A 20,650-nucleotide genomic window follows, 5' to 3' on the forward strand; every position below is an offset into this window, starting at 1 on the left:
GACCTCAATGTTTTTTCAATTAATCAAGTGTACCATGTGTCATGTGTGATTGCAAGAGAAATATTATTCATGTTTTTTGGACATTTTTCTCATGCTGACCTTTCCAGAGATTAACATTTTTTTTGGTGGTCTGTATTGTGGCTTCACAAGCTGACGTCATACAGTACTTGATGAATATACATGAGTCAGCTGACCCTGCAGGTACTTATTGCCTCCGGCTCAACGGCTCTGGTTACTGATGAATACGCTAATTTACTTTCATCTTCAGGGCTGTTAGCTTGTTCATTTTTTTCAAGTTTCCAGCTGAGTTTGAAAAAGAGGTTGAATTTAAAAATATTATAAAAGAAATCGTTGTTTGTGGCTTCTGTGTGGATCTGAGCTGAGTCAGCCGCCTGATCGGTACTTGCTCATGTGCAGCTCTCAACAGAGATGAGAAATAAACAAGATGTCTCACTCCTGAGCAACTTCTGTGAATGTGTCTAAATCAGAATATCGATTAAGACTTTTTAAAACAAGTTTAATGTCTTCTGGATGCAGTCTGGTGAGAAATATGATCCCTGTTTTTCTGGCGCAATTGTGATACACACGGTAAAACCTGAAAAGCAAACTTGCCTCCTGGCAAGAGAAAAGAGTCAATCGACCATTTTTAGCGAGTTTACCCAAGTTTCAAAAACCTGCGAGCCCCTATGAACATATATTGCTTGATAGCTTCCAGCTAGGTGGGCTTGTTTAAGTATCTTGCTCCACCTCTGCTAATTTCTGATCAGCCAAGACTCAGGTGGAGTCCTGTTTTCATCCTGGCTCTTCAGAAGCCGATGGGTGACGCCATCCATAGCGGATCAAATGTCATCAGTTTAATCTTTACAGCTGCATATTTGTTTGGCGGAAAGTAAAAATGACAGATGATGGTGTAGGTCAGCGCACATCCTCCTCAGTGTTGCATGTTATAGCTCATTTACTTCAAACTGTGCATGGACATGTCTCAATGCATACCACATGTTTTGGTTTAACCCGGTACTTCACATAGATAATCACTTATTTAGCTGCGTTTTTTTTCGTTCACTATGATTGTTGGATAGAAAACACAGACTTGAAGAGAACTATTATGAACACAGTCTTTTTCAAGTGGTCCATTCAGAGCTGTTGGAAAGCTGAGACATGTCAGATTTGGTTGCCATTTGGCTGCTTTCCATCAGCTGTGCTGCCAGAAAATAAACACATAACACATGCATCAGGGAAGTGGACATAATGTACATTTTGATACTGATGCCAGTTTCTGAAAATCACTCCCATGCACCAGTGCACACATTAGTACATTTTCTTTTAGACTTTTACTTAAAGTGATACTTCCTTCAGTCTTAACTTGCAGTGTTGGACGTTGACGTGCCAGAACATGAAATCCACTTCAGATAAACTTGATGTAAATGTTTCCTGTGTCACAATACAAATATCACTTCCTGGTCGGAAGTATATTTTGATCACAGAGACTTCATAACATGCTGTGTGGGAAAAGGGAAAGTGCTCTAACGTTTGGGTGGGTGGGTGAAAACAACATATCCTGCTGGAGGAGAAAAACCACCGACCGCACTGTCGGTACACAATATTCAGAGCTGATGCCTCCGCAGTCTCAACTGACTCCATCAGCTTCAACACTTAGCGTAAAGTAATGAGATCATGTCCCATCAATCTTCAAAACAGCTCCCACTTCAACACCAAATTGTTTTTTAACAGAAGCAGACGAAGTAGATTAAATTCATTGGTGAGCTGTGCAATATGTCATATTTAAGCAGCTGTTTCCATGTTATTACTATGGCGGTGAACGCCATCTGCAAGTTATTCATGTGTAAGAAGGACTGTAAAGTTCCCGGCTCATTAATTCCCTTCCCTTAAATCCCTTTAATTGTGTTTGAGAGTTTAGTAGAGTGACGCAGAGGCAGCAGCTGTATTATTTTTCCTTCATTATATCCCACACGGTAACTCCAACCAAAACTGGTGAAGTGGTCTCTGCTTTGCAAAGAAATATAGCGACACACAAAGCAGTAAGGATTAAATGTTGGCACATAACGTTTCTGCAAACCACACGAAAACCAGGTGTTTGGGCTGACAAAACCTGGATATTTTGGATGTGAAGTCGGGACATCTCCAGCGGTGTTGGTGGTGACAAAACATATATTTTAAGCCAAAACATGATCTTTTCCTAAACTCAACCAGAGCATAACATTTAAAGTTGAACCTAAAGAAATGTAAAGTTGCAACATATTAGTGGTTTTGCAAGAACGGATATTACTGGTATTTATTCTGGCACTTGTGTATTGTGTTTTTCAGGTAATTATCATGCATAGTTGCCGTTTTCAGGACAGCTGAAGATATTTAAGTGACTTCTTGTGACTGTAATGTTAATCCTTGTACAATGACATCATCCTCCCGTGTAATCTCAGGTGAAATCTAGAGCAAAACAATTGGATTACATCATTAAAATAAAGGGTGGTTTTGTTTTAAATTTTTCCAATAAGCTCTTTTTTCCACCATTGTTGTAGTCGTGCCTCGATTATAGAAAAAGCCAAAGGTAACAGGGTTCAGTGTCACTGACTCAGCGTCGAGGCTATATCGGGTGGATAAGCAATATGATTACCTCGGTCAGCTAATAGCCTCTGTGCACCCGCTGATGTTATTAAGCATCGTGATAAATACAAACAACAGCGGTTCGGTCATCAGCTTTGCTCTGTAACTTCACTTCCTGTTGCACAAGCCAAAATGGACTGAAATTAAAGCAAACGCTAAATCGCTCTGACAGGGAAAATGGAGCTCGAGCATTCTGATATAACACGACCTGTCTCCATTACTGCAGCCGAGGACGTAGGAGGCACGTCTGACCTTTCTGAGGAGGCTGGACGACAGAGCCACAGTGGGTTAAACACTCTTTGTTATGCAGTTTAAACATGTCTGACGATCCCGGCTAATGACCTGCGTCTTCCTCTCCCGTGATCTGTTTGATACTGGCTTCTCACTGAGAACACACTATGAATTTTTCCTCATCGTCGTCGTTATCATTAGCAGTCACAGCAGCGGGCAGCAGCCTTTTGTTTTGCTCTCTCTTCCTACTGGCCTCTGACTCCGAGTCTGCTCTATAATTTTCGCTGTCAGATGGAAAGAGCTCATTAGCTGCACTTCCCAATCAGAGGAACCACTGATTCAAAGAGGATACAAAGAGATAAATGCACAATTTAATGTCCTTTGTTTGTAAATCAGCTAATTTATAGATTAGTGTTCGAATCTACACATGCAGCGGTAACATTAACACACGCTGCGCTCAGATTTATATGATACCGATTCGCAGCAGGACAAAATTAATCAAGCTGGGAAGTTAATGATATGTTTTTGCTTGTTTGGTTCTGGACCACGGATGTTCTGGTTTTGCCAGTCACAACACTCACTACTTGTTTGTCTTGGTGACATCCACCCACTTGGCTTCGGTTCCTGTTTGTGCTGAAGATAACTGTTCTGGCTGGCTGCTGTAGAAGAGAGAGGGGAGGAACGTAGGCTGAGATCCACAGTCAGACCTCGAGAGGAAAAACCTGGCTCCCGCTCACCATCCCACAAACTTTTCCATAATGTGAAACCATCGCTCATTTTCTCAACTGTGCCATCGTTCCAAACCAGAGAGATCAGCACTTTTACCGCCCAGTGAGAAACAGGCAAGAAAATAGGAAGAGAGGCATTTTACTGTCGTCAGGTCAAAACCCGAGAACTGCAGTTTTCGGTTATTTTTCTGTTTGAATATAATTTCACAGATTTATGACTCCTCTGTTGCACGCATTTGGTATTACGAAGCCCATTTAAAACTCTTGTGGAAAGTGGTATGGCAGCAGTTTGTGAAGACGTCCCAGGAGTTGTGACAGGTGGTGCAATGACCGAAGCTCTGCACACTTAGTGAATTGTGCAGACAACCGGTCCAGTCCTGGACCTTAACTGACATCTCTATGGTTGTTTCTGCCTGTCAAGCCTTCCTGTCTCACACCAGATGGACTAAACAGTATGCAATCCCTCATGCAATGGGAATATTTTCTCATATATGTTTATATAACACATTAACATTCTTGTTTTTTTTCATTATTTGTGTCAGTTGAACAGTGCATGATAATATTTTCACCTTGTAATTACATATTACACAGGCTTACGTTTGAAATAAGTGTCATATTCACATGTATTAATATATTACTCACAATGTGCTATTGAATATCAAATGATGTATTCAATCTACCAATGTATTATTAAAAAATCCATATATATATTATAATATAATATATAATATTCCATATATTCGCATACTTTATTTAAACTTCAGAGCCAGCGCTTACAGGCCTGTTATGCCTCGTTATGGCTGCTTAGCTATAATTGAACAATCAGGCGGTTGGCGGCGGCGTCGCCACTTTTCCCCTCGCCAGCGTCTGACATCATGAGGAATGTTGATGCTCCGGGATTTAAAGGTCCAGTGTGAAGGGATTTACTGGGATTTGGAAGGGATGTAATATAATATTCATAATTATTTTTTCTGTGGTGTATAATCATCTGAAACTAAGAACAAATGTGTTTTTGTTATGTCAGAATAAGTCTCTAACATCTACAGAGGGAGTGGGTCTTCTTTCAATGAGTCAATTCATCATTGCATCACCATGTTTTTAGCCCACAACAGACATACTTAATACTTTTTTTTGACATTTTTGGTATTTTGAGGCGATGGATATGTTTCATCGGTTGTTCTCTGCAACCTCACCACAAAATCCCACACACTGGACCTTTAAGAGGTCAAACACTTAGACGTGGCTCTGGTGATCCTGCAGCTGGTCCAGCGTTACCTTCAGAGGTGCAGAAGGAAGCAAAGATCAGCAATCTTGCCTGAAAACAGCGTCTGTACTGAGCCATTCTGTGTTTGCAGTGAATTTAGACGTTGCAGGCAAACATTGTTCCACTTCGGTAAATTAAATTAAGGCTACATATGAATAACTGGGATGTTTGTCGTCCCACTGGCTCTCACCACACACTTGGGAATGTGGAAAATGTAATTATATCAATCTTTATCGGATTCGATTGTTAACAGGTGCATGCCGACGGTGCGGGGTATGAATTTATCAAACCAGAGCTGAGGCGGAAAATCTAAAATCACATCCTGCTCGTTAATTTTACATTAAATTCTGTGACCAAGGAAGTTTGGATCCAAATTACTGCCGTCATGTGTTTCACTTTTAAGGGCCACTGAAAGGTCTGAAGAGGTTAACTTTCTCAGCAGGCTCTATAATTCTTTTTAGATGTGTCCGCCTAAATAAAGAAAGGCTTTATTCATTTATATAAGTCATAAATCATTTATATGAAAAGCTTGCAGGTTCAGTTTAGCTTTAAATATAATAAACCTGATCCAGATTTGAGTAGAGGCATTAAAACAAGCACATAACACCGTAAAAACTACAAAAACACTCCAGTGTACAGGACACAGCTCAGAGGGTATTTTGGTGTTGACTTTCCCATTAAGAGGCAAACATCCCATCAGTGTTTACTATTCCAACAGTGGAACAGAAACCTTGTTAATGCCATGAAATTGAATGCCTGTCCTTCACATGTTTCTCATCCAACAGCTGTCGACGACACTCTCTTCCGTCTTGCATTTGCACAGGCCGTGTTTCTCCGTGAGAGAGGAATGTGTTGTGTTTGATAAGACCTTCACAGCGACTGACGGATATTCAGATGACTCAAAGGGAAGTGGCTGGCATGAAATAAAAAAAAATCCAGAAAGCGAGTTTTGTTCACAGACGCGGCGAGCGTCCGATCAGGTAGGAAATCACAGCTGAAAATAATTTCTTCCTTGCGTTGAGATACGAACATCTGGTACAACTATAACCAGCAGTTTTTCTGTTGTCATGGCTTTTTTCAAAACATTCACTTCTCAGCTTCAAAACCAAAAAGTTTGACATGTCTTTCTAATTTCTTCCAGAAATGAAGATAGAGAGAGGAAGAAGAAGGGGGAAGATGGTATGCTTCAGTGTGTGTGTTTGCATCATTAACTGCATCCTCAATGGATGTTTTCCAGCTCAGTGGTCGGTCTGTATTCTGTCAGCGATAGAGTGCCTGATAAACTACAAACACGCGTCTGTGGCTTTGCAGAGTGAAGCAGGAGCTACGCTGAAAAAGAAGGAGACAGAGCCTGACGTACGGACCTTCATACGCCGCATTATGTGTCATTACCGACCTACTGTATGTCATCATGCTGCTCTTTTAGAGAGCTCCATGACAACCAGGGACGATTACTGTCTCGCCATTAGATGAGTTTTTGCACAGTTTCCACAGGGTTATGTAACCTATCCATTAGAGCGCCGCAGTGTAAAGTCATGAGAGATATTCCTCCCCATAAATATTCATCTCTTGTTGATACCTGTCACTCAACAGGCACAGTGAGAAAGTGTATCTTTTTTCTTTACTTTTACATCACAGAAAGAAGAATCGAAAGTTGAGCTGTCATGAGTTTGACCCTGAAGACAACTATCATCACTCAAACGCCGACATCGATATGAACAAAAAGTAAACTGTGGGACGTGGAAACATATCAGGTGTCCTTTAAAGTTGAACATGATGGATTGTGCATCTCAGTAAAAAGGTGAAAATAATACCTGGAACAATATGAAATATTAAGAAAGAGCCACAAACCCACATATGCTGCTGCTGAACCAAGACTCACAACTCTTTTCTGAGAATTTCAGAGTCAGAAAAGTATCTTCAGATGGAGCCAAGCCCGCCGGTTTGAAGCGCTGCTGATTGTCTGCATGAAAGCACAGTCGCGTTGTATTAAAGTTTAAACCTGCCAGGTCCTGTTCAAGAGAGAGGGAGACCTGACAGACGGCGGTCACACTGACAGAAGCTGAGTAACGAGACAAATCAGCATCGAGGCTCACGAGCAGACAAGAAACGTTTGTTTTAATTAATATAATTAAATCAGTTACAGCATTTTTCCTCAGTGCACGGTTCAGAAATGGATTCGGGATTCGGGATGAACACAGTCATCTGGACAAAGACAGAAAATGTGAAAACGATGCCCGCGAGCACATATTTGAAAACACTTGAAAAAAAAACCTGTCACTGGCACAGAAATGCTCACATCTGCATGATTACAAACATTATAAATTATAAACAAAGGCTCACTACTGTTCAGTGTAACACCCAGAGGGCACAGAAGGTCTAGTGTTAGCAGATTCATCCAGCTCAGGTACCTGTGCACAAACAAAATCACTTCAGACTTTCAAACTGTGTGCAGTGAAGTTCAACCAGGGTGCTGCTGCTGGATTCACACAGCAGTTCACCCAGGATACCGTGTCAAAGTTTTCACATTTAACAGACGTAACTTATTTAACTTGTGTTACCGAACGCACTTATTTTAACCTGGGCCGGACGATATATCGTTAGAGCATCGACATCACAATGTGCACATCAACATCGCAGGACGTGTAATGTCAGGTAAGGACAATAAACTCGGCTCTGTCACATTTTGTTTTTTGGCTGCATTCAAGCTGGTAAAAAAAAATGGTAAGATCTTTGATAAATACCTTCACTCAGTCGTCTTTCTGCCACACACTGGTTGTAACCATGGTGACTTTCAGCTCCGGTGACATCACATGCGTAGCCCCGACTGAGTTATTCAAGTTATCTGGTGACCATTCCTGTATTTTTTATGTCCCAGAAAACCAAAGATCACAATGTTGTTGTTTGTTTTTTCCAATATTGTGAAGCCTGACTTTTAAAAGGGACACTGTGTAGTTTTGGAGAAGAAGTTCAAACTCCAAAACTGAATAAACAAGCTGTCCTCAGAGGAAAATAAGGTCCCCAGAACACTGTTTGAAGCTAGAAAGGTGGCAGGGTCCGCCAAATATAAACAAAGTAAAACAGTATGAAATTGAGTTGTCCTTTAAGGTCAGCTTGTTTATTCAGTCATGAAAACAAAGGTTTGATTTCTTTCTGCCCCAAAACTACATAATGCTTTAACTGGAAGCATGGATTCAGTCTAATCCTGACCAAACTGTGACTGATTACACTGTTAAACAAAGGGATGGATGACGACAGAAGTCATGGATCTGCTCTTCATTACAGTTAATTGGAAGCATCGTCACATCCCTGGAAGGCAAAATTGGACTTTGGCGTATTCACTGCTCACAATTTGAAAGTGTAAAGTTATTACCAGCCATGACAGCCACTTCATGCCCCTGGCACACATTCCTGGCCGTTGCGATGCCTGTTGTGGCGGGACCCACCACAAAAGCATTTTGAGTACTTTGCCGGTTGTTTATTCGTCTCTCCGTCTGTCTGTCTGTTGACAGATTTTGTCATCACGAGAGCGACACAAGCACGCAAAATGCAGTCATGACTAGGCCGAGTAAGTAGCTGGATGTGGCCTCATGTAATAAATGTAGTAATGACCGCTGAGTACTCGAGGGTCAGTGGAGTCACGGCTGGGGTGATCCCATCACAAGATGGTCTTTAGTTTGTTCAAAGATTAATGAGACTGAGCTGATTCAGTTTAGTTTAGACTAACTTTTACAACCTTTATGTCTGATTTATAGTACAGTACAGTTCACAGGGAACAGGCCACTAAAGCCATCCGATAGTTCAAGTCATCTGTTTGTAATACTGTGGGAGACACAGTAAATGAGCAGGTGTTATGGGTCGATCTTGGCCGGTTCTTGTTATTAGTGGTGTTTGGTGGACTCCTGCTGAAAATAGCATCAACGAATGACGCTGTCCAACATGGAAATCCACTGAAGTTGAGGGAAACCTTGAGGAATCACTTCCTTCCTCTCAGCAGACGACCACCGCGCCGAAATGCTGCCTCAGTTGTTCGAGGAACATGAAGGTGAGGACCGTGTGAGGGATGAGACGGATAGCGGCAGGAACAAGACCCTGCAGACAAATCATATCATTATTTCAGCAGGTTAAAATAGAGCAACAGTCATGCTTTGGGTGGAAGGAGCAGTGTTAAACATCACGTCTTGAAGGTGACACCTTGTAAAATGCCTTCGGGCCCAGATTTGCAGTTTCCGTTAGACAGTGAAACACACCCTGCAACAAGGACACACAAAACAAAGACATGTCAGACAGTGTGATTCTCCACAGCGCATGAATAAAACATACATGTCCGAGGGATGAGAGGGAGACCGAGGGAGATGCCCAAATCCCAACCATTCTGTCCAGCAACATTTAAATCACATGACAACATGTACAACAAACTCACCCCGTACTCCAGTTTTGAATTCATTAGTCTGGTTTTAACAACATCGAGTGGTTGGCACAGGATTGTGGCACAGCCGCCCTGCGGAGAAAAGACGTCTTAAAGATGTTGTTGATCTTATATAAACAACGACAGAGGTGAGTAACTCACTGCAAACACACTGGCCAGGAAGTGTGTGAGGATGTTGTCAGTCAGGTAACCAGTGGACAGAAACAGCTGCTTGGACTGGTCGTAACAGGAGAGCTGCAGGGCGAAACGCACACAGACTGCAAAAACAGCAGAGCGGCATTGTTGTGATGTAACAGTTGTGTAACGCAGAGGTGTCTTTACCTGTCCGATAGAGACCAGCGCACCTCTGGTAGACGCTAGTGTGCCGCCAGAGAACAGTTTCTTCACTCCCTCTACAGATTAAACAGCAGAATGGAGAAAATGTGAAGGAGGAAAATAAAAAGTGTCTACAGAGATCTAGATTTTTGCAGACGAGGAGCCTTTTCAGCCTGATTGCCAGAATAAAATCAGTGTTTGGACAGTATTTGCCTCCAAAAGGTAGTGAAGTGGAAGTATAAAGTAGCCAAAAATGGAAATACTCCAAGTATAAGTACCTCAACATTATACTTAAGTACAGTACTTTATTCGATCCCCCCAATATTTGAAAAAACGCCACAAAAGTGCCTTCTTAGATGCCCCCATGGTGGATAAAACATGATTAAGTCCCCTTGAGGATGTCATTTCAGTGCCATTTCTGCATAAAGGGGCCACACCGCCTTTTCTTTCCCACCCCTTCCCCTCAAACATCCTGAGTCCGCCACTGGCACCATTTCAACAGTTACATGAGCTGACTTTCATGTTGGGAGGTGGAAGGTGTGGTGGTTTCGTGACAGCTGCCAAACGAGAGAACAGTGAATCTTACCCTCCTTCCAAACACGAAATAGTCCGTCTAGCGCATGAGCGTAACTGGTAAAGAGAAACAAATCTCACAATGTGGTGATTTGAATGTGACTACGCACATAAAAACGATCAGAACATGATGCATTTCCTTTTTTCAATTTTCACTTACTTTCTCCTGAGCTCGACCGGCAGCTTGACATCATTCTGCATTCTGCACAGATGACAGATTAACAATTAGAAAAACCAGTTAACAGTCAGGATGAAAACCCTTCACGGTGATTATCTTTGAATACGGTGGAAATTAGCCTGTCAAACTTGAATAGTGAGAATAAAATGGTGAAGCATTTTTTGGTTGATGACGTCAAATCCAAATCTCACTCGCATCACATTCTGATTTTCATGTTGCAGTACTTGGTATTTGCTCTACATGATTTAAAAGAGAGGGAATTTCAGCAGTCTTGTTGGTTTAATTATTCTTTTCTGTTTCATCTCTCCACAGAGTATTGTGCAGAACAGGTACTGCTTTGAATTTAAAGTGCAGGTTGTGACTCAAGAGTCTACAGTAATAATGTGAAGAAGAAAAAGAGTATCAAATAATCAAATTTACAAAATGCATTAAATCTCTTTTAATTCATCTTTCCATAAAACTCACCGGACATTCACCAGGTCTGCTGGAGTCCCAATGAAACCGCCTGCAAACCCTGTTGGGGAACACATATTAAAGTATTTGAGACTAACAACCTGTCAAATGCATGCTTCAAACAAATAAAGGCCCAGTATATCACCAGAGTGACGACTAACTGCGGCTAATTGTAGCTGTCTTTAGCGCAGTTAGCTGTGCAGCTAGTGGTCGGGTCTGGGAGCTCAGAGCACCAGGAGAGGGTTGGTGTTGTTTACAGTGCTAGCACAGGAGCTCTGAACCACCGAGAGGAGGAGGCTTTTAGGCCCAGGAACGGGCATGACCCCAGCAGAGAATACCGGTGGGGAGCTGTGCCAGAACCAGAGCCGACTGAGCTCTCTCAGTGGACACTGCCGGAGTGGGACTGAACACAACCCCTGAGACTGATGGAGGCCAGTTTGACGACAGGGATACAGTACTGAGGTGGTTTACAGCGGCTCTGACTGGGACTCTGAGTCCTGGGACGACCAAAACATGGAGGGTTCTGACATGGACAGAAGAGGCAGGAAGTGGGAGAGGAGCGAGATGGAGGTCGGGCATCAGTCAATGCCAACATCCGACAGTATGGCCGGTACTATCGGACTATTGCCTCCAGTACAAAGTGGTATTACAAGCCAAGATGGGACAGGGATAGCTGGTTAGCATGCCAACTAGATATCAAAACATAGATGCAGGTATCTTTGACAATTTTTTTTTAAATATTTCACTGTTAAAAAAAAAAACATATGGACTGATATACCAGATACTATCAGGACACATACCTCCAAAGGTGCCCAGCAGGACCTTCTGGTAGAAAGGCATCAGACCTTTGTTCTCTCTGGTTATCTTGTCTCTGACAGTCTCATAAATGGCAAACCGTGTCAAAGAATATGTCATCTAGAAAGAAAGAAAGAAAAGAAATCCATCCGAATGTGAGCAGCGTGGACACGCACAGTGAGCGAATGATTTAATGTGTGTGTGTGTTTTTCCACCTGCCGACAGAGCGACGCACTGAGGCCACTGTAGAGAGCCAGATAACCTTCTCTCCTCACCACGTTAACAGTCATCCCAATCATCCTCACCCTCACCTCCTGCTGCGTCTGTAAGTGCACCTGGAAATGACCACATGGGAGCAGCGACGAGGGTCAGTCACACATTTAATGATAGCAGCAACTACCTGCACATGAGTGAAGTGAAACTACCTGCACGTGTGTGAAGTGAAACTACCTGCACGTGTGTGAAGTGAAACTACCTGCACGAGTGTGAAGTGACAGTAGTCAGTCAGCACAACTAACGTCTGATGCTGTCCGAAGTAGTGACATCAAGCCAACAAGATGGGTTCTTAAATTAAGGTGATAATCAACTGATTCTGAACATCACAACAAAATATTCAATCAGCGTGTTGAATGAAGGAAAATCCATTCAAAAGGAAGATAATAGGTGTTGGAAATGGAATCAGTACGATTCAAAGCATCCAAACAAGCCGATTGATTGTCATAATCAAGGTTATTTAGGAAATTAGGTAAACTGAATTATCACCATGAAACAGCAATCTATCTATTCCGAAAGTAAGTTTTCAGCAGGAAAAGAGAGGAAAATAAACCTTCACAGGATGTAATCTTATTAACATTTCAGCCCAGACAGAGCAATGAGGCCTAACTGGATCATTTTCTTAACTTCTTTTAGGAAAGAGAATTGTGCTACAATCAAAAATCAATGCACTTTTTTTATTTTACCTTAATTAAATCCAGCGGGTGTGTTAAACAGGCAGCTGCACTGGAGGAGACCCCACCGAAATACCAACGAGACACACGAGTTTCCTGCATGTTGTTGGTGAAACAAAGTCCAAAAGGAAGAAGGCGAGGTGTCGGCTCCTCAGAGGCTGCTGGGACGACTTTGTCCGAGCGTGCTCGCTTCATCCTCTCCTCTCAACACTGCTGGTGATGTTTGTACGCTGTTCATGTTGAATCCACAATAGATAAACTCAGTGCAAGTGTCCTTCACGCTAATCTCCATTTTGTCCTGAGAAAGAGCCGGACACTTTGGATCAACATATGGCTGAACACGTCCAGAGTGGAGTGCAGAGCCGTCGAACTTACTCCATCTTACCGTGCCAAGAAAAGGGGTGCAGCTGGTTAGTGGGAGGAAGTGTACGTGACTAATGTAAAAATAGTAAGTGGCTTGACTTGCCACTGTAGTTTTGTGAATGCGGTATGGCAACATCCGAGGTCTCAGCTATCACAGATCAAAGGTCCTGAAGTTAAAAAAAATATTTGTCAAGAATAGACGTCGTATTCCCACCGTACTATTCAGTCTCAGGGTCACACGAAGGGTCACGAGGTCAAAAATATACAACATGTGTTCCCTCTACAACACCCTCAGCAACAGTCTCTACTTCTGGTAATAAGTAATTAGTATGTTTAATCAGCGTTTCTAAAAGCCAGAGTGTCTGTTTGGGTTCTTAAATGTGACATGATTTTAAATGAGCGTTGCAGCAGTGGTATGAATGGGCAGCCTGGCACTGCTCTGTGTGTGCTGACTCAGAGGGAGGGGGATTCATGACAGATGACAGAAACAGTAACCGGATACCGACTCCAAGTCAGAGCAAAGGCGAGACGTGCTTGCTTCTGCAGTATGAGAGGCCGCCCAAGCCACAATTTGGCAAAATCTTGGCCCTCTTACATGCAGACATACATTCGTCTTTCACATATTTATATTTTCAATCTCACTTTAATTTATTTTCATTCTTACACCCACACATTTTTATTCTTATATTTATATACTAACAACAGCACAAAGCTAACTATGAAAACTAAGGGTGAAAAAGCACCATCAGGAGGCTAATCTCCAGCGCATCAGGACAGTTTTCTATGACTCACACCAGGATTACAGTCCATATAATTTTCTCACCCGCGGCAAATTGAATGATGATGCGTAGCCAGTTGTGTGTTGTGCGTCTTCCTCGTGTTACATCCCTACACATCACTCTGTTCTGTCTCTTCTCTATTATAATTCAGCGGACATTTTGACACTTCACAGGTCTAAATAATGAAATGAATGATGGCTTTATTCCATTTAGCTGCTTCAGTTTCAGGGTCCTGGACACTATCATGGTTTACAGGGAGATACACACTTAAAGAGAGACATTGTTCATCTTTTGAGTTAACACTTTTCCTGCTATGACAATGTCTGCTGGGGAAAAAAGGCTTGAACACTTTCAATTACATCATATTTCAGTGAGTTAAATGCACAATATGTTGGAGGAGATAGTCGGGTACAGAGCCCGGCCTTCTGGAGGAATAAACACCCAGAGTCACATCAGACGGGAGGAGAGCTCAGAGATTACATTTTGATTTTTGGGATTTCTCTTCTCTCCTGTTTATCAGCCTGACTGCAGCAGCAACCGGCAGAGGCGACCTCCGTTGTCGCGTGCACACACATGTTGCTCGCTAGTTTGCAGCTAAATGTACAGTAAAGTCATCTGGCTCTTTGGGGGAAGTGAACACAACAGAGAGTAATAATGTTAATAAACACAAAATAAGTGAAAATTTGCTCACATGAACGAGGACGAGGTGATGTTTTAGTTTCGTTTCCGTTATGTTTAGTCTCATTTGAGGACTTCCCTCCTCAATCTTGGTTTGAATATTGTTGGAAACATCTGGAAAAATGTAAGTCAACAGCAAAATTTATAACAAATGTCTAAATGGTTTTAGACATTTTAATGCAGAACTCTTCCAGCTTTACTCCTCTGATGTTGATGCCCACACTGTCCCTGGTGTTCATGATGTTTTTAAGGTACTTCTCCTCATTTACATACATTTGAAATGGAAAAAATGCAAAATTGAAGGAAAAAAAGCCCAAAAATGTCACTTTAAGATGCTTTAATTTTTCCATTGGTATTTTTAAAAAACCTTTTGATTTTAACATGTGAGGATTCCCATTTGCATTTTTTTGTGATTCACATTTTGCTTTTAACCTTTTGAATTCACACCTTTTCCATCTGCGTTGTCCATTTTTCATGAGAGAATATTTTGTTTTCTCTGTCAGTGTTCAGGGAGTCGGCTCATCTGCGGTCATTTCGATATCAGAATGCATTTTATTTTTCCCCTTTCAATGATACATTCATGCTGCTTACTGCGCCATAGTGTCGAGTTAATGTATGTTCCCTCTTCCATTTTCAACATTATTGCTTTTTGGAGGCAAATCATCCTCCATGCATGATAACTTTTTTGAAGGGCACTTCGACAGACTCTGCACTTTGGTTTCCAGTGCTTCTGTAAAAGGAAAGTAATTCAACATCATTCTGAAATTTCTCCTGTTTTCAGCCGTCACAGTCTTGAGGGAGTTACGTAAATGAGTGAATCACATATCAACCCCTCGGTCTCTATTCAGCCTGAGAGTTTTTACTGCGTGTTATCTCCTCACTCCTCTCCGCCTGTCATTCTTTCTCAACTACCCTGCAATAAAGCCTCAGAAAGGTAACAGTTTTACATATGCACAGGATGCAGAAGGTGGTTTGCTACATTTTTAAAGTCTTTGAGTCGCCTTCTAACTTTTTCTTTTTCCAGGCACAGAACCTCTAACAAAAAATGTACATTTTAGGATTTACATTTACTGACATCTAAAATACATGTCAGATTAATCAAAGCACAATAAACAATGCTTCTAAAGAGAAAACTAAAAAGTATGTAGAATAATCTGATCCCATCATTGTCATATTCTGATTCTAGTGACATGTAGGCTATAGATTAAACCCAAATTCAACCTGTGTCGTCTATTTTGACATAATATGTATTTAATCTTCTAAGCTACTTAAAAAATGGGAAGTGCAGATTTATACCCCCCTACAGATAAAATAATGCTGCAGCAAAAGCAAAGAAAAAAAACATTTACCAATAAATACACCTTAAGGTCACAGACTCTTATCACCTGAACTCCCTGAAACAGCGTTCAAAAGATATAAATTACTGCGACGACTTAATCAGCACAAGTTATCTGACGGATTTACACTAAAAATTGGTCCTGGTTGGTGACATATTCTGAGGAGGGGAAGGGGAGGGAAGATCCACACTTCCTTCTTATTCAAGGCAAATTTAGACCAAGCACAGCCTTCATACACCACCTGGTGGTCACTCACCTGTATGAATAATAATTTAAATTACTAATTACTAATTAATTTTATCCCTTAAAGTCCAAGTGTTCACGTCTCAACACACAACACAATAGATAACATTAATGACAGCTGCATTATATGTGGGTGAGCTAGTTTCAGGGCTCTGGTATTGTACATGCTCACTCACTGACACGGCTCACTGGGACACTTCATAGAACAGAACCATCCTTTACGTTATTGGATGTGTGCTTCTCCGGCTTTGATGAGTCAAAATCTCTGCTTGGAAAAAGGAAGCTATTAGGTGAGGTATTTAAATACATGCACTAGTGTAGTGTAAATCAAGCACACAAAGTCCTGAAATGAGGTCTGATCATCAAAATATGTATAATAACTTGCTGAATGTAGTTTTTTAAACTACTAAATCGGCCTTTTCCTCATAAAGGACATTTCTGTGAGTGGGAAAGGCATCGTAATTAGATTCATGATGAACTCAGGAGCACCTTTTAACCTGATGATGTCACTGACCACATGGTAAAACATTACTGTAAAGTAAAATTGGTGGAGATTAATCTACAGCCATCCTGTATTCAAAAATATTAACCAAACTGGCTCCAAAGCGTATATTTTGGGGGGTTTTGACATCAAACATAGCTTATACTGTATTTGTCTAAAGCATTAATGACCACAAATTTTTAAACTGCTTTTCTTTCTTACAGGAGAGCAACTGGTTTCTGTCCGTTTGAAAATTAAAATCAGCTTCAACCATCCACCCTCATCCTGTCTGGGGTCATTACAAGAGAGCTGCTGACCTCTAGTGGTCAGCAGCAGTAGAGCAGGACACACTTCACTGTAGGTTAAATTATTCTCTTCTTTAAACAGTTATAATATAATATACTGATTTTCAGTCTCACTTCTGCATGTTTAAGGTTACGCAACACATTCATTCTCATCATCAACACCACAAGAACACATGAGAAGGAAACATCTTTGTATTTCGACTTTAATCACATTATCAATGACTCTACGATCAACACGAGGGACTGAGCCCTGCCATCCCCTGAACCGGATCCAGTATCTGTTGTTCTTCAACGTAGGGAATGGTGACTGTGTCCCTACACCATAATCTTTCCTTCTGTGACAAGTTTAACATACACACACTGAGAAATGACCAACCGACTTACTTGGCACCCAGGCCAGTGTTTGTGTAGCTTATTTTGCTACACAAGTTATCAGACATAACCATGAGCAGACAAACGGATGAGGAAACAGCGAGGCGGCCATTTGTGCAGGCTGTGTGCCTGGAAAGTTCAGTCTGAGTTGGACCGCCCCCACCTGACGCCGTTAAGAGACAGTATGAACGTCAGAAGGCATTTGTTTCCTTTATTCCCAGGTAACTCCTCTTTGTCATGTAAAAAAAAAAATTAATAACAGGATGAACGATGAAGTGCACAAGCAGCAAAAAGGTGTAGACGGGTGGACACAGATCTACTCCAACACCACGGTGCCGCCTGCTGCCTCCAGAGCTGCTTTCAGTTTCTCCGCCTCTTCTTTGGATACATTGGCCCGGATCTCCTGAGGGAGGGACTCCACTAGTTTCTTAGCCTGGTGAAGGAAAGACAGAGAAAAGAAAACAAGATGTGGTGAGGTCAGAACATCTGGCACAAGACAATATGCAACACTGGGATAGAAACTGAGCATCTACATTTTTTAAAAGGGACGTCATAACAAGTCCACTGAAACTCAAACCTTTTGCATTAACTAAGGTGCTGCAGATACAGTATATCAGCTGTCATTAACACCATATTCCACCTATAAGAAAACAGTGGAACCTCTTCCAACTTCCTAACTATGAAGCAGCACTAGCAATTGAACAGCAACAGCATGTTTCAGTTAATTTGCCTTATTCGACATACAGTATTCTTCAATGTGATGTTGAAACAATATAATTCAGCCCTCATCAGCAGACATTGCTCTCAAGTGTTACTAGTGTTCAGAAGCTCCACCTTTAAAAGCCTCAGGTCAGGACTGAGGACTCGACACTGATGATGACACTCACCTGCACCAGATTCAAGCCTTGCATGCAGTTCTTCACTTCCTTTATGAGTTTTACTTTTTCAGCCGCCTTTAATTCTGTCAGTTTGACTATGAAGTGAGTCTGCTCCTTCTTCACCGGTGCCTCCTCCACTTCCGCTGCCTGGTTTCACACAGGGAAATAAATAGTGAGTCTACTTATATACCTGTACTAAAATCATTATCTGCTACTCATGGAGTAGTTGCAAAGGATTGTTGACTAAATGAAAAGACATGAGTGAAACTTTCAGCCATGCAATACGTAGATAATGTGTCAGAAAAGTGTCAAACTGATGAAGTTGGTGGTGTTGAAGCAGATTAAATCATATTATATATATAAAAATGAGTCACCTGAGCAGCAGGAGCAGCTGCAGCCATCGACATCATCCCAACATCCTGAATGTTCAGAGTTTTCTGCGAAACACAAAAACACAGATGGATCATTTTATCTGACGAGGCGGATTGTGGCTCAGCTTTGATATTTCACAAGTTTTCCACAAACCTTGAGGAGCTCGTTGAGGTCCGACACTTCTAATAAAGTGAGGCTGGCTATGTCGTTGACGAGCTGTTGGATTTTGGGGGAATACTGTTTCGGCGCTCCGTCTAATGGAGGGGTGGCGATGGCATCTGAGTGGGTGGCTGGACTGGTCTTCAGAAGTCTGAGAGCACACAAGGCTGGAGCCTGTCGCGGCAGCTGTTGCCTGGAAAATATCAATGGGTTAGATAAAGGACGTCTGGTCTTTAGAGCTCAAGACACAAGACACTTAGCATCCAGATTCATTTGAGAGCATCTGCAGCTCACATCTGGCACCAGAAAGCAAATGTAAACATGTTCTGCAAGGCTTCAGAGAAGATCCATCTTTGCACACTATCTTAGCCTCTCTTACCATAAGTTGTGCATAAACTACAGTTAGGAACATCTTTTTAAAATGGAAACGTGCACAAGGTTCACAACCTGCACTCGAGGGTAAGAAAGGCTAAGATGATTTAATATCCAAAGCTATAAAAAAGATTTAAGACTTTTTCCCCTCCTCTCAGAAGCCTTGTGGAACATGTTTTGCAAACTGCAGTCATGATATCTTCCTTTGAAACGGTAAAAATTAAAAAACAAAGCGAGTTTCACGATGCAACCAGCCGTAAACTGAATCTGGAGTTTATAAATGCTGCACTTGTTAAGTCCATAAAAGCCATTTGATTTCATATTATTATTATTCATTATATCACGTGTTCCTAATAAGTTAAAAGAAAAATACAAAGAAAAAAACAACATGTCCTCAAATTTTTCAAGCAATTATGCCAAACATTCCCCAATTCCAGTCCTGGATGTGTTGCTGTTCTGTGTCTCATGTGCACTTTTTGTTTTAGGGAATGAAGGAAATAATGAGCAGCTGACATGATAATAAATGTAATTAATCTTTAGTTGAAGTCCTCCACCTCCACCATGCATGTGCTGTTCTCCTAACCTTGTGACACACAGCCCAGGCTTTATGACAGTGGCTGGGGGTGATCACACACCAGGATGGGAGCTGCTGCTCTGGGATGAATGATTTATTGTGCATACAGTCCATTTTGATGGAGCCTGGTGATTTGTTAACATATAACCTGCAGTTCATATTAGTGGTCTCGGGGGTTGTAATTACACTTAGCTACAATAAGAGATGCAGCACAAACCCTGAGTGTGACCTTGGCTTGTCACAAACACACAAAATGTCACACAGCTTCCGCGTAAAGTCGTTAAATCCGAGCTGGGAACGAGGACAAAGTGTCTCAGGGGAATATATTCAGAGATAATCGAGTTATTGTCAAGTTACAGCCTGTAAAAAGGCTCAGTCGCTGCTAAAGTTACCAAGCTAACTGTTAGCATTAAGCTAACATCACTGAGCGGTTCTCACACAGCCGTAAAACGTTCAACTCTCTCTGACTGCGGCTGGAACCAACGGACTGGACCCAGAGACACCGGCAGGTCCGACAACCACCGAGACCACCAGCAGTCACCGGCTGTGTGTCCTTGAAGAAGCGGACAGACGAGACCCTGCCGCACCGTCAACGCTCTCCCGGTGTTACGTGACCGCCCGGTGTCCCGCTCGGCTCGGCTCGGCTCGGCTCGCGTTACGTACCGGTGCGTGTTCGCCGCGGCCCGCAGCGCGGTCCGGAGGCAGTGTCTGGTGCAGTACATGACTGGTGCCGTTTATCCCCGGTGTCCCTTCTGGGAAAAAAAAACTACAAGACGCGTCTGTCACAGCCGCGGGAGAAGAAGTCCCTCTGCATCAAAAGCACATGGCGTCCTCTCGGCTTCTGACCTACCCACAATGCACCGCGCGAAGCCGTGAACTGGTAGGAGAGCTACGGAAGCCGAAAAGCGACATGGAACAACTACAAAGAGACACAATGGAGAAACACAAGTTATAAATGTATTAACAAGGATTTTCTTTCACTAAAAATGTATTATATATAATACTGATTAAAAGTGGTGGAATGTAACAAAGTACTGAAAAAGTATAAAAAGTATAAAGTACTTGAAATGATCTCAACCTTGAACATCTACACATTCACATTAATGCAGCAGTAATATTAATCTAAAACTTCAAATATAATAATAAACAATGACAGGGACCATTTGACAGCACAGTGAGTACCTTCACTTTCATACTTAAAG

General features: G+C 41.9%; 2 protein-coding genes across 2 annotated transcripts; both read right to left on the reverse strand.

The window, feature by feature from the left end:
• Positions 1–8,835: 8,835 nt before the first annotated feature.
• On the reverse strand, positions 8,836–12,637 carry slc25a10a (solute carrier family 25 member 10a). Its single transcript, XM_073495020.1, has 11 exons — positions 12,548–12,637; positions 11,804–11,923; positions 11,594–11,708; positions 10,806–10,854; positions 10,323–10,364; positions 10,176–10,219; positions 9,596–9,666; positions 9,416–9,508; positions 9,269–9,346; positions 9,040–9,096; positions 8,836–8,937 (listed from the first exon to the last, which is right to left on the reverse strand). The coding sequence occupies exons 1-11, from the start codon at positions 12,635–12,637 to the stop codon at positions 8,836–8,838; spliced, it is 861 nt and encodes a 286-aa protein (XP_073351121.1).
• A 4,269-nt stretch (positions 12,638–16,906) lies between these two features.
• mrpl12 (mitochondrial ribosomal protein L12) lies at positions 16,907–20,296 on the reverse strand. Its single transcript, XM_073494290.1, has 5 exons — positions 20,112–20,296; positions 18,497–18,695; positions 18,346–18,408; positions 17,981–18,118; positions 16,907–17,526 (listed from the first exon to the last, which is right to left on the reverse strand). The coding sequence occupies exons 1-5, from the start codon at positions 20,168–20,170 to the stop codon at positions 17,410–17,412; spliced, it is 576 nt and encodes a 191-aa protein (XP_073350391.1). The 5' UTR covers positions 20,171–20,296; the 3' UTR covers positions 16,907–17,409.
• Positions 20,297–20,650: the final 354 nt, after the last annotated feature.

The sequence above is a fragment of the Pagrus major genome, chromosome 23 (genome assembly GCF_040436345.1).
Source record: "Pagrus major chromosome 23, Pma_NU_1.0".
Classification (NCBI taxonomy): Eukaryota; Metazoa; Chordata; class Actinopteri; order Spariformes; family Sparidae; genus Pagrus; species Pagrus major.

Coding starts and splice junctions, on each gene's coding strand:
- slc25a10a (XM_073495020.1), bottom strand. CDS start 12,637: ATGCAGGAAACTCGTGTGTCTCGTTGGTATTTCGGTGGGGTCTCCTCC. Junction 11,924..12,547: donor ACCCGCTGGATTTAATTAAG/GTAAAATAAAAA, acceptor GGTCATTTCCAG/GTGCACTTACAGACGCAGCA. Junction 8,938..9,039: donor GCCCGAAGGCATTTTACAAG/GTGTCACCTTCA, acceptor ATTTGTCTGCAG/GGTCTTGTTCCTGCCGCTAT.
- mrpl12 (XM_073494290.1), bottom strand. CDS start 20,170: ATGTACTGCACCAGACACTGCCTCCGGACCGCGCTGCGGGCCGCGGCG. Junction 18,409..18,496: donor ACCTCAACGAGCTCCTCAAG/GTTTGTGGAAAA, acceptor TGTGTTTCGCAG/AAAACTCTGAACATTCAGGA. Junction 17,527..17,980: donor AAGGCTTGAATCTGGTGCAG/GTGAGTGTCATC, acceptor TTCCTTCACCAG/GCTAAGAAACTAGTGGAGTC.